General features: G+C 41.3%; 1 protein-coding gene across 3 annotated transcripts in view; it reads left to right on the top strand.

Moving 5' to 3' along the window:
• Positions 1-10,734, top strand: part of gpc5c (glypican 5c) — a 168,392-nt gene extending 157,658 nt beyond the window's left edge. For all 3 annotated transcript variants that reach the window (XM_074689001.1, XM_074689000.1, XM_074688999.1), the window contains one exon: positions 8,663-10,734. In XM_074689001.1, the coding sequence (XP_074545102.1) occupies positions 8,663-8,850 (188 nt within the window). In that variant the 3' untranslated portion in view covers positions 8,851-10,734. The remainder of the gene's footprint in view (positions 1-8,662) is intronic.
• Positions 10,735-13,801: the final 3,067 nt, after the last annotated feature.

Genomic DNA, 13,801 nt, shown 5'->3' with positions numbered 1-13,801 from the left:
AAAGGCAGATGCCAAAATGCCCCAGAAAGCAAAAATATCTGCCCTGATAATTGGTCTATCCATAGAAAGCTACCATATTTAGGTATCTAAAGGCATCCTTGTGACTGTGAGTAGAAGTAGGAGTAGGAGATATCCATGCTGGACGTGAACACAGTATGGCTAGGTTATACATTAAAGAACAAATATGTTAAGTTAAAACAATTAGATGTAACTATTAAACTAATTTACATTTTTTTACAACATAAAGACAAAAATGTACCAAAATTTGGTACCATTGAGTACCGATACTGATTGCCAGGTACCAGGCATTGGTACCGTATTGTTTCAAATGTGAAAGGTACCCGTCCCTAATGTGGACCCCAGTATGAACCACATTGACACACTTCTCCTCAGTCATGCAGCTACTAGAGGTGGGAAAAAATATAGATACAGCAATATATCATGATACTTTGACCTGTGATAACATATTAATGTTTTAACTCTTTATATCGATATTTTTGTTAAAATAAAAATTCATTTTTTAGGTGAGTTGGGAGTACAATATGTCTTTCACACCTCCACTGTGGTGGATGGCGCCAAAGAGCTACTCTACTGTATGTTGCCCACAAACTGTATAATAAATATAATCTTTAAGTATGTGCAATTTTTTTTTTTTCCCTGAACTTGATGACGTGGGTTTTGATGCTCTTAGCATCAATGTATTCTTTTTGTTTTTGGATCAGTTAGTTAAGATCATTTAAAGTTTAATTTTTTACAGTGTAGCAGACTGTTAAAAGAATATAGTCATGTTTTGCACAATATTAGATTTTTTTGAGTAACGTTGGTTACACCAAGTGACATTTATCAGTTTCACCAACTGACCACATCTTTCAATCAATCAATCAATATATATATATATATATATATATATATATATATATATATATATATATAAACATTTTTGCAACATTAGTTCAATGTCACTGTAGTTTAAGTGACAAATTTGATGCACTCTGTGTCTTCAAGTTAAGTGTTTGTATGGAGCACTGCATCTGACTTTCATTATATCAAACACAATAAAAGCTGTTTTCAATCAAAAAGTTAACTGTGTAGAATACTACAAAAAATCACAATATACGTGATTTCATGGAATTATCGTGTCGTGCACCAACTATCGTGATGCATATCATATCGTGAGGTTCTTGTCAATACTCATCCCTACGTTGCCCACCAGGCTCTCCTGTCCCCTCTGTTTTCTTTGCCCTGGATTTATCTTTCTTTTTTTTTTGTTTGCACTGATTTCATCCCAGTCAAATCATATTCATCTTGCACCAGTGAAGAAAATGTCATTGAATGTAGCTGTTTTTGGAGGAACTCACCCTCTTGTTCTTTCATTGCCTTTAACTTGCCTTGGGTGATTGTTCCCATCTGCACTGAAACAGCTGATGAAAAAATTATAAAGAAACTGTTTCTTCCACTTACCTTCTATGTTCACTTTTTTCTTCCCTCTTTCAGTTTTTCTCCATCATCCCTTCCTTCTTTCACCCTCCATATTTGTGGGATTTACACTTGAGCCAGCTTATAAAGAAGGGCTTATCTGCTAACATTGTCTCATTATGACAACAACATTACTTTATCCTCCTGCTCTCCTGGTTTTTCCTCTCTTTGTTCCTCAGGTTGTTGCTTACTTTTCAAGGATTTAACTGTTTGCATTTTTGCACAGCTTTTCTGCCCCTCCTTGTCACATAATCGGTTACATTTCTGGTTTGGTTATAAATAGTTTTAAACATTTTAACACATTAAATGTGTTAAACATTAAATTTTATCCTTATGTAAAATTAAAGTGTTCGGTCAGAGAGGTATTCTCTGAAAACAGATAGGGATTGGTGGGATTTCCCGTGTTACATGCTTGTGTGGAATATCTGTCAGCATGAATACAGGCCTCGTTATATAAGTTTTCTCTCCAAGATAAATAGACACAATGTATTATAATCTAGTATAAAAAGATGACTATGTTGTAAAAAGTAACTGCTCCTGTCACTGATAAAGCTGTGTTTTTCAACACTTTATTGTTCTGACTTCACAGCAGCCGTTCATCTGTTTTCAAGCCTCGTAACAGCTGATAACGTTGCCAAAAATGTCATCTTAAAGGATTGCCGAATCTATTTATAAAACATGTTTTCTATGCAGAAAATATTTCAAAATGATCTACTGCAGTACTACTGCACAACGCTCCATTCATCAAATGTTTGCCACTTAGTTGGATTCAGGAAAAAGCAGCAGCACAGTAGAACAGCTCAGTCATACTTTTCCCCAGCCCTGTCCTGAAAGTCATTGTTGTGGGAAGTCGACTATTTCAAGTTTGGATACAAGCTGTTGTGGGTTCCCCGGACTTTCCAGTGTCTCATACCGGTCCTGTGATCTCAGAATACCTCTCAAAAACATCTGTATTGAAATGTTTGCTCTGTTATTTTTTGCAAGCTATTATCCAGCTGTGTTTAAAACTTGATTCTGATTCATCATAACTAAACACCAAAAGTGACAGATTTATTGTGATAAATGCAAGATTAAAAGTTTTGGGTGGTTAGACCCCAGCAAGTGTTTAGAATAATGAATGTAAGGGGTACAATGACATGATAAATTATGAGTATCCCTGATGGAGTCTTGAGTAGGCTGGATCTCAAGAGGAATGTGGGGCTGAAGACCTGAGAACTGAGCGATGAAGATACTGTATGGGAAGGAGGAGGAGGTCATGATTTGAGCCTGAACAACAGCTGACAAGCACAAGAGATGGCATTTAAACTTTGACTGGCTTAAGCATTAAGCTGTGATTAGATAAACAGAAAAGCTGACACCCCTGGTCAGCTGATAGTGAAAAGCAGTGAAGAATGAGTGAAGGAAGCATAACAGTGTGAACCCACAGACTGTCTTCCTGATTGAACTTGTGCTCAGCTTCATATCAGATCAATCCATAAAACTGAGTCTGGCTCATTTTACCTCTGCCTGTTGACACTGTGGAAACAAAGTCAGTCTCCATTTCCAGAGTCTGTGAATAATGACATTTACTGGGCCCAGATGTGAGAGCAGCCTGAGAATCTTTGCGCTATGTCTGCTCTGACCTGCAATCCAGGCACTGTCAGCGAGTCCAGCTTAAACTTGCCAATCACTACAAAATAACTGAAGCTGTGACTGGTGGTAATAGAAGCACTGGTTTCAAAAGATGTGACTTCTTCCTACTTCATGTTTAAAAATTGCAAAGCTCAGAGAGGACAGACAGCTGACTGAAGGCAAAAATGTCAACATAGATTTTTCTGCAGAAGTCCTGTTAACCTAATGTTTTAAATTTTAAGAAGTTGATATACTTTACAAGTAAGCAGGCTGATGCCTTAATTTGACCCCTAGTTAAAATGTTTATTTTATCACTTAAGTCATCTTGAAATCAACATTGTGATCTTATTAACTTTAGCAAGCAGGCTGTAATAGGTTGGATGATGTTTTGTGAATGGGTGGTTATGCAAACTTGAAACCCTCCTGCTCACCTTGTCTAGAATTGTAATTTGCTTGATCCCCTGCGTACTGCACATCATCCCTGACAGTTGAGTTGGCCCCTTTGGCAGCCATGTCAATAAAGATGACACTTGATATCTTCACTTCAGTGGCTTTTTTTCCTGCGTCAACAGCTTCGCATAAACATAAAACACACATAACGTAAAGTGATGCAAAGTGGGTCACAAATCAAAACATCATGACAAGACGTCATATCCATTTCAAAACAAAACTGAGTGTTCATCTCTTACATTGCGTACCCACCGAAAGCGTTGAGAGCGAATGTATTTGGGCGTCAAGCGAAATCGGCTAGACACTCGAGGTACAAATATGCAAAAAAAAACTCGCCACGGCTTCGTTGCCTGAATCGCCATCATCATTTCGTCGTGAAACATGGCTCCCATCACCACCATCGCTGCTCTGTACCTGCTGTTGAGAAGTCAGCTGCGGGCTAGGCGCCGACGTCGGTACTGGATGCATGCTACCCTACAGAGACGGTGTGAGCTCGGTGAGTTCCACCGTCTCTTGCAGGAGCTGCGTCTGGACGACGGCCGGTTCCAGCGGTACTTCAGGCTGACTGATGCCCAGTTTGAAGACCTGCTATCCAGGGTTGGTGCCAGGATCTCTCGCCTGGATACCAACTACAAGCGCTCCTTTCCAACTGCGGAGCGTCTGTCCATCGGTGACGATCTCCACGCTGATAGGCTGTCCCGGCGCAACAAGACGCTCGCTCGAAAAGTTCAATTATTTCAACTCAGGCGTGAAGTGTTGAGCAGTGAGCAGTGAGCAGTGAGCAGCGAGCGTTTTTCACTGGAAACGCTCGCTGCTCACCGCTCAAAGCTTGAACGCTTGACTCTGCTCTATGCTCGCTCCGACACAGCGTCAATTCGCGGTTTTAAATTGACTTTGTATGTAATATCAACGTGTGAAAAAATTGTGCCGCCTGTCAATTTATGAATGAGGACACAAAACTCATCATGCACTCTGAAAAGTTCCAAATAGAGCATTTACTCAGGCCAGGCTTCCACCAAGCAGTTCAGTTGGTCCCGGCCCGGCATGCATTTTGTGGCATTTCCACCGACTCATCCCTGGATAGATCTGCAAATAACTGAGATGAGCCGTCCCACTTTTTGGGACCCTTCCATTGGAGGGCCAGACTAAACTGATCTGGATGGTGGAGCTACAACACTGCAGTCTGTGGTTGGTCGAAAAAATTGTGTTAATCGGGCATTGTAACAAAGAGCCACATGCCAATCACAAAGAAGGCGAAGTGCTGGATGCCTTCCATCGTTGCTGTTTGTTTACTGGATCATGTTTTTCTTCTTCATTGGATTTATTAGCATACACTGTGTCAAGCTGCTATGGTGTTATGCTATTATCTAACTGATGTGGCTATTGGTATATGGCTTACACGGGGCCTACCGCCAAACAGAACTATCTAAACCAGACTGTGGTAGGGCTGAGCCTGTAAGGAGAGGTTGTTAGCATCCTTTGGGCTTCCTTGGCCAGTTTCTGAGGGGCAGAGGTGATCAGGACCCACTTTATGTCACAAGGACCTAATCCCACTTCATAAATAAATAGACTTTAATTTTTTGTCTTTCAGCTTTTCCACTTTGTTTTTAAAGTTAAATTTCATTTTAGTCCTGAGATCACTGAGCAGCATCGTGTATTCCAAAATGTCTACCTTGTGTATAGAAGACCCGCTTTAACTTGTTGGCAGCGCTGTACTGTAAGCCATAATTTGTTGTTCTGGCACAGACCTGCTGCAATAATTAGCCGGTTTGTCAGCCTGCAGTGCACGAGTGTTAGTGTTGTGTTGGCCCATTCAGACACTGTTTTCTGACATCTCCCTGATGAGATGCAGCCCATTTCCATTGAAACAATAACAGCAATCTGATTTGGGATAAATGATGTCTTTGTCTATTGTCTGCTGGAACAACAAAAACCATTGGCACTGGAAACACTTTTTTCTATCTCTCCCTGTCTCTCCAGAGCCCGGCCTAACCCTGCTCACACACGCAGGCAAACAAGCCCAAGTGCACAGTAGGGATGGAGGGACATGAGTATGTCCTTAAATACAGTTTATTATTATTTTAACACATTTAGCTGAGCTAAGAAGAAGAAGCAGACGACAGTTTAACTGGAGTGATCTGTGAAGAGGTGTTAGACATTCACAACCCTTACATGGAGCAACTTATCACACTCATTTACGCATTAACATTAAAGTCACCACATTAAGAAATGGTTTCTGTATCCAATCAGGTGACTCCCACTAAGAAACTGAGGATAGTTTCATGCACTGCTGCTGTTTCTGACAGTAAAAGCTTAAAAAGACATTCTGACTAAGCTTTCCTCCATCCTTCCTCCTTCATCCTTTTGTTTTCTTTCTTACACTTGTAATCAGCTTTTCTTGATTTCAGCAAGTCTCTCTGGAGGCTCTCACTCCCTAACTAAATCTACAACACCTGTATGCAAAGTGTTGAGTTTAATGCAGGTAGACTTGAATGTACGGATGCATTGAGGCTGATAATCTGTGTTTTTATTGACGTGAGAAGCCGAGCTGGGTTGGGTTCAGTTGGGATCCATAAATAAGAGACGGGAGCAGGATGGGAATTGAGCAGAAGGAATTAATTTCCTTTGAATTTTAGATACACTGAGACACTGTTGCATCCCATGGGTGAGTGAGTTTATGAGGGGAGGGAGATGACGAGGGAAGAAGTGATGAAGATTCAAGGGAACTGGAAGAAACAGAAAGGGTGAGGTTCTTATAAAGGGAAGCTTTTCACTAATGGCACCGCAGAGGTGCTTTGTGTTTATACATGTGCTTGTAAATTAGGGATGGAGCAGTTCACAAAAACCATGGTTAAGTTCTTATCACCGTTTTCTGCTCACGGTCTTTGGTTTGGTTTGGTGTACATTGTAAGGACTGGAGGTTATGTTTTTGTGAGTTTGTCTGTCTGTGAACAACATAACTCAAAAAGTTATGAACAGAATGTAATGAAATTTATAGGAAATGTTCAGAATGTGATAAGGAAGAAGTGATTAAATCTTGGAAGTGATCTTGATCACTGTCTGGATCTAGGATTTCTTTGGAGGATTCTTTATCACTGTGAGATAGGGCTGTTTTCACCATATGTGTACATAACTCCTTGATAAATGGTTTGATTGCTTTGCAAAACAATACAAGACAGGGTCACCATAATTTCTGACAGATGTTAATGTACCATCCAGATCCTGGCAATATTCTTAACACTAAGATCCAGAATATAAAATATGCATGGTTCATCATATTTTTCCAACACTGTCAGGTAAAAAAATATTGTACAAAAATGCAAATAACACCAAATTGTAGCAGACAGTTTGCTTAGTATAACATTAAAGTAGGACTCAAACATAAAAACATACTTAATTGTCAGATTCCCCAAACTCTAGAAAAGTCACAAGAGTTGTTGTCTTAAAAAAAGAACTATCCAGAGGATCTGGATAGATCTCTAAGTTGGCAACACTAAGTCTTGGTTTTATCCTCCTCTTTCTTAACAACATCATCAGAGCTCACACTGAATCTAAAGCGCTTCATGACAGCAGAACAACACAACACCATAGGTACACCCTCTAACTATAGAGGCCCATTTATGCTTAACGTTACATATGGATACCACAGACTGTAAAAAAATTAGACGTCCTCTAGCTCGGCTCGAAGTGAGGTCGTCACAGAAACTGCTCCCCCTGGTGGCTGGCTGCAGCATTGGTTAAAAAATCTGGCTATCCAGCCATTCCAGATGAGCTGTGGTCAAACTTTAAAAAATTAATACACTTCATAGAAATGTTTCTCACGTCTGATTGTTATGGTGATTTGAAGATATCATTTGGCTGCCTTGTATTCAAGTTCTCTTTTTCCTGAAAAGTTTGTTTTCATTAGTTATACAAGGTTAAAAACAAGGCTTAACGTAACGTTTAACGATGATTGACAGCTGCCGTTCTCATGTATTTTTTGTGGGGATAGTAAAATATGTCGGGAGGTAGAGTCAAGAAGTGATTAGACTCTTGAAAGAAAAAATAACTGTCATTTTTGTCACTCGGCTCCACTCAGATTCTCCCAGAACGTTGTCCACTCCATATACAGTCCTTAATGGATACAGACGGAGCCTTCTGTCTGTGCTCTGCGTTGATTTTGTCCGTATTTCTGCACATTTCCATGTAGCTTATGGATAAAGACCTAACAGAGCAGTACCACAGGAAACCATGGGGGCAGTGTTGCTGTTACAACCCTATACAAAGCTTTAGTGAGACAAGGAGAAAAAATAACTGTAGCAGAACTTGCCTCACGGACCACCACCTCCAACAAAGCTGCCTCCATGTTTGTCTTTTATGCAAGAGGTACATTAGCAATACCTTCTCCACAGCCCCCATGTTTGTTCTTGAGTTTTGTTGTCATAAACTTTTGACTCTGGGCTAACTCCCCTAGTGGATGTATGAGTTAACTGCAGTGCTAACGTAAAGGACGTACAGAAATATATGAACAGTGACGGTAACATTGTCTGAAAAGATTTTATTTTCATGAACCGTTTTCATCCCTATTGTTAAAGCTTCCCGTTCCCTCATCGCCACATATTCATCTGTGACTGTCAGTGAGGGCTGTCCATCATCTGCTGTCAGAGATTAAACCCAGCAGTGGGATTCATCTTTTGTTTTACTGTGTCCCATATGTCAGAAATTCCCCGTATGAGACACACAGAAAATGAATTCAAGGTGTGTCAGTAGCTGAACAGTAGAGCAGTGGGACTGTGAAGGCATTTTCGACATACTTTAAAGAGCTCCTCAGAATAAATCATGGTTCCTTTCAACCTAAACAGCCACACAGCTGTGCTTCTTCTTGGACACATATGAACCCACTTTAAGTGTAACAGACATAATCATACATCATTTTTATGCTGATTGTTTTTGAAAACCTTTGGAATTAGGTGATGGGAAGCGTGATTGGATGATGATGAGCCTCTTATATACAACTCTACAAGCCCAGAGGACTCAGAAAATTAAAGCAGATTAGCATGATTACTGTGATGAACTGGATCATTTATCAATGGATTTTTTTCTTCCTCTTTTTTTTTCTCATCTCTCTTTTCTGTCTCTCTAACAGCCCACACAGAAGTCTCCAGTGTAGGGAAACCCGTTGGGAGACATCCTGGAGGTCACAGCCAACACGAGAACCCGTCTAAGCCCCCCTCAGTGAGGGTGATAGGTGGCTCGCTGCCTGTCAGCTGGACGCAACCCTGGAGTCTGGCGCTGCTCTTTGCTGCACTTTGCCTGCAGTGGACCCTGTTCTGAAGCCTGCTGCCTCTAGGAGCCACCCACCCAAAAAAAAGCCCCTTTAGGAGCCACATCCATAAACACAGACACTGATATCATACACAGATCATTCATAGTATTCCTGCTCCTGTCCTCATCGTACATGGGTGGATGGTGGATGGAAAACACAGAATATGGGAGAGAGGAGGACAACGCTGTGGAAGACTGTAGACGGGGGCTCTTGCAGGAACTCTTTGTCCTGCAGCATCACCAGTGTAGGTGTTTGCACAAGCTAATCCAATGCACGCTCATCTAAAAAAGATAAGGCCCGCTGCTTCTTTTAGGCTGTAAGGGGGCTAGACATCTGCGTGACGTGAAAGGGACTGCTGCATTTTGATTTCACTTAAAAAAAGAAGCCTACACTTACACAGACATGTTTTACACAAACAGTATACAGTGGTCTCTTTTTCTTTTGCTGGTTTTTACTTAAACTTTCACGCTGAGAGCTTCAGCACAGCTACTGCAGCATCCGCCAGCCAGAAGGATTCAGCTCATTTGCAAACTTAACTCGTTTTCTTTTGGAGGATTAAGGAATGCATGATAGATTGATAGATGAAGCCCAGGTGCCTGGCCCAGAACGGCAGATTTGATACACTCTAATGACTGTGTACCTTGGCAGGGATTAGAATGTAATGAGTTCACAGGTAGAGCACAGGCACACTTGCACGGCTGAACACGTTGTGCAGACAACCTGAGTGTGTATAGTATGTAACTGTATATAGGTGGAAAGATTTGATGGAGTGTGTGAGGTTCTGAATCAACAATAAGCTCTTAACTGATCGAGCAGAATGAAGTTTTCTCTTTTCCCCTTGAGCTATGAATGGACTGCTCTCCTCTGCTCGACTTTTCATACAGAACAACGAAAAAAAAAACCTAGACATTAAAAGGAATGCATATCACCATAAATCCAACGACATGAAAAAATACATTTCAGACATTTGGACAAGTCTGTAAATTGTTTATTTTACTAATGTTTATTGTGCATCCAGTTTTGTGTGTTTGCTCGTTGAATGGCACATTAATGCATGGATTACCAACAAAGTTATTGTTTTGGTTGGATGAGGCCCTTTTAAGATGCATCAAAAAACTCATTTTGCTTTTTTTTGCAGCTACACATACAGATCCAAATTACCCCAGACAGAACCGGAGAAGGGTTTTTTACAAAGTGTGTGCCTCTATTGTCTTATCAAGTACAGTAGCAGCCATTGTTTAAATCCTTCGTAGGGATTTTGAATCAGTTTTGCTGACTAAGCTCTCGAGGCTCTGCACCCATTCTTAAGCAGACCATTCCCCAGAAATTCAGCGGAATAAAAGCAGATCTTTGTGTTTGACTTATTCCTAACATCTTCTGTGATTCCCCTGGTGTCGATGAGGATGTGCTTGTACAGTAATGTACCTGTGTGAATGGAAATGAGAGCATGGTAAGCGCTTTGTGAATACAGTATCACACCAGCTACACAAATACAGTATGTAAGCTAAATTGGTCGTTACGCTTAAATGGGACTATGCGCAGTGAAATACCTCTTCTATAAACTCACCTTTGTTGTAGACATTTACTCCACTTTAAAGTGGAAGAAGGATGACCTGCTTAACTCCCTGCAAATCAATCCAATAACACATTTCCAACAGTAAAAATCATAGAAATGACTACAGCTCTGTAAAGTTTTGGATTCTGATTGTCAATTCTGTTCTGTAACCATATTTGTTTATTTCCTTCATGTATGTTTTTGTTCCTGTCATCCATTGCCCCCACAGCTCACGTACAGCCCTCTGCCTTTGCATGTGTATAAATGTACATATTTTAAGTCCCTCGTCATTTGGTTTGTGTCTCATTTCCTCTCTTCTGTAGCTGGGCTCTATTAAAGGTGCTCTGCTTTTTTGCCTGTCTCAACAGCCTCTCCTTAAGCAGTATCAATCAAAACACTTTAAATAACCATAGCTAACAGATGTCTGAAAAATGATGGTTTATTAAAAGAAATGCACATACAGTTGGCTTAATGCAATACCTGAATAAAAACAAGCCTTTGAAACGGCGGATAATGCTGAGCGCAAATCAGATATTTATGTCCAAGTGCTGCAGTTTCAGGTTAAAAATAGTGTTTCCCATGGCTTTGGCAGACAGGAGATGAGAAGACGCTGCCAGCCAAGCTCATCTTTCTTTCTTTTTTTTTTTTTCTACTAAGCATTCTGCTTGCACCTGTGTCATATCCTTGCAGGGCATTCATTTGCAAATTCAGGTACTGAGACTTAAAAAATGTCAGGGGAACATCTCTACCCACACACACACACTTATAGCCGCTCATTCTGACTTACAGGTTTAATGTAATGGGACTGCACAGACTGTTTCACATCCTCATACTTCTGCATCTTTAATCTTTGTTATAACAGCACGTCAGGTTAAATGACACTAAGTTATTTAAAGCAAAGCTCTCTGTGAAGTGAAATTGAAAAGAATATTACCACATAATTTACATCTAGTGACACTTTTGAAGCTGAAGAAATAACGTGACACTCAGGAAAAGGGCTATTAGCGGAGATGCTAACAGATGCCCACTGGCTTTCCAGAAACTTCTCTGAATCTTTAATGTACGAAGTCACCCTGCAGTAATTAGTCACTGTATGTCTTGTTGTTCTTTTTCTGCATTTGCCTTTTCTCCACAGCAAATGTTACATTATTCTTTCCAGCTAAGAGCATTAGTAACATGAGTGGTATGCTTATGAGCTCCCGTTAAAAACCACATGTACTGAAACTCCTCTGCTGAGCTGTGGAGGAGTGCTGAGTTGTGTCATCTCAGTCTGACCTTCTCTGTTTGCATCCAGGAAGCCCCTCGCTAAACATATCAGCCTGTGTTGGCACCGTGAATAGAGGCAGGTGGGGAGGGCAGGCATGAAAAGTTTCGGTGTTGGAAAGAACCACGGCAGGCAGGCAGACAGTCAGTCAGTCAGTGGTGACGACAGCGGCGTCGACAGTGTAACTTTGCTCGCTCAGCTGATGTGTGGCTGGCCCGCTGGCTGGAAACTTAGTCTGTTCATGGGCTATAATTGCTCCGTCTCTCTTTCTCTCCCTCCTGTCAGCTGCAGTGTTAGCCTACCTACTGCAGGACGCATATAAACACCAAGCTAGCATGAAGGGTGCTAATGTGGGCAAAGACGGACACACAGAGACCCAAACAGAGTGAGGTAGCAGGAGTCACAGCAGCAAAAGAAAACAAAAGTAAGAAAGTGTATAAGAAAATGCAAAAAGGTCCATAAGAAAATAGATGATGACAGCTTGTCCATCATTGTCCAGTTCAGCCAGCCTCCACCTCCACAGGGTCCAGGACTGAGCTTCTTCAGCAGTCTGTTCAGTCTCTGTCTCCTGGATCCTGTCTGCTCACAGCAGGTGAAGCTCTTCACATGTGGCGTTGGTGTCTGGTGTTAGCTCTGTTAGCCATGTCTGTGAATAGCATGATGCTACTCTACCCTCTGGTATTCCCTCTGTTGCTGGGTTAGCATGGCTAGCTTGTCCATCTTATTGGAGATAGATCTTGCGTTCCAAATAACAATAGATAAAAAGGCAGGTTGATGTCGTCACTTCTAAGACCCCATTTACAAAACAACATTTCATCTGAAAATGCAAAATTGCAGTGAAAAAAATCTGCTTTTACATGGAAACGCTGAGTGACTAAAAATGCTGTAGTAAGCATGCCAGGCCTGTAGTTGGCGCCATAACTGTCTTGTCCTGAAGCCGCTTTCCACCAAAGTAGAGTTGAGCTGATCATCTGGTGTATTGGTGGATACGAAAGGCAGAATTGGAGCAACAGATGCTCATTTTGTTGAAAGACAGTCAGCAGATTTAGCAGCACAAGCACAACACGGTAGACCATAACGGTCGTAACAACAGTAGTGCTGGCCTGTTATAGGCGCTGGTGGAGAGTGACATCAAAACGCTGGCCTACTGTTCACACAGCAATGGTGTTGGCAGCGTTTCAGAAAAATCCACTTTGGAGGCAGTTTTCAAAAGTTTGGTTTTAGGTCAACTGCAGTTTCTGCATAAACGCGGGGCCGAAATGCAACAAAACTTTTGTGTTTCACCCTGAAACCGTTGTTGTGTATATGGCCACTTCGCTCACACCTGAGAACCCGCACGTTGTCCTCACCTCCTTCTCCTCACCTTGTGAGGAAACATCAGGCCTTGCACCAGTTAGCACTGACATGCTACAAGCTGCTAACAGCTGATTTCACATGTAAACAATGCAGTCATGGTTACATGTAGGATCTCCAGACAAACACAGGAGAAAAAAATAGTAAAAATATCACTGAAGACACAAAAAGTTTGGTGTCCACGACCAACAAATGAACCATACAAAGTAATGACCCACTCCAAATACAAAGAGATGAAAAAATGACAAGAAATGGACACAACAGGGCGGTGCCTAATGGCCTAAAGCAGATGTTATATTGTCATATCTCTATTCACCAGATCATACAGAAAAACAATTAAACTAAAGCTCTGGTTTTTATGTAGTGCTACAAAAAAGTGATTTGTCTTTTTCTGTTAGAGTGATTTTAAAAGTATTTCATGACCATCCATCAGGCGACAGTGCCCCTCCAAGTCTCACCACACCTTCCACTGTTTAAGCCATCAGCCTGTGAGCACACAGTTAGCAGCACTTTCCTGGCTGCAGCACACACTGTTTATAAGCCCTCTCTTTCACGTACACACACTTTAATAAACGCGAAACTCACTACGAACACACACTGATGATCTCACTCACACGCCCTGTCCCTCAGACGCACACTTCCAATTGCACGCAGACCGTATTTGATCCTGGGAGTCTATTTCATGCTTGTTGCTGTGAAACTGAGTGTCTGGCTGGCTGCAGAGAGAGTGCCCAGTCCAAGGATATATATCGTGCCTCATCTTCTCTGCCTGAGATGTAATTGGACT

Source organism: Halichoeres trimaculatus, unplaced genomic scaffold, assembly GCF_033239565.1.
Source record: "Halichoeres trimaculatus isolate MK-OKI-2021-1 unplaced genomic scaffold, fHalTri1.1 fHalTri1_scaffold_15, whole genome shotgun sequence".
In the NCBI taxonomy this organism is placed as follows: Eukaryota; Metazoa; Chordata; class Actinopteri; order Labriformes; family Labridae; genus Halichoeres; species Halichoeres trimaculatus.
Note: the sequence above shows the minus strand (reverse complement) of the source record. Positions and strands in the feature narration are given on the sequence as shown.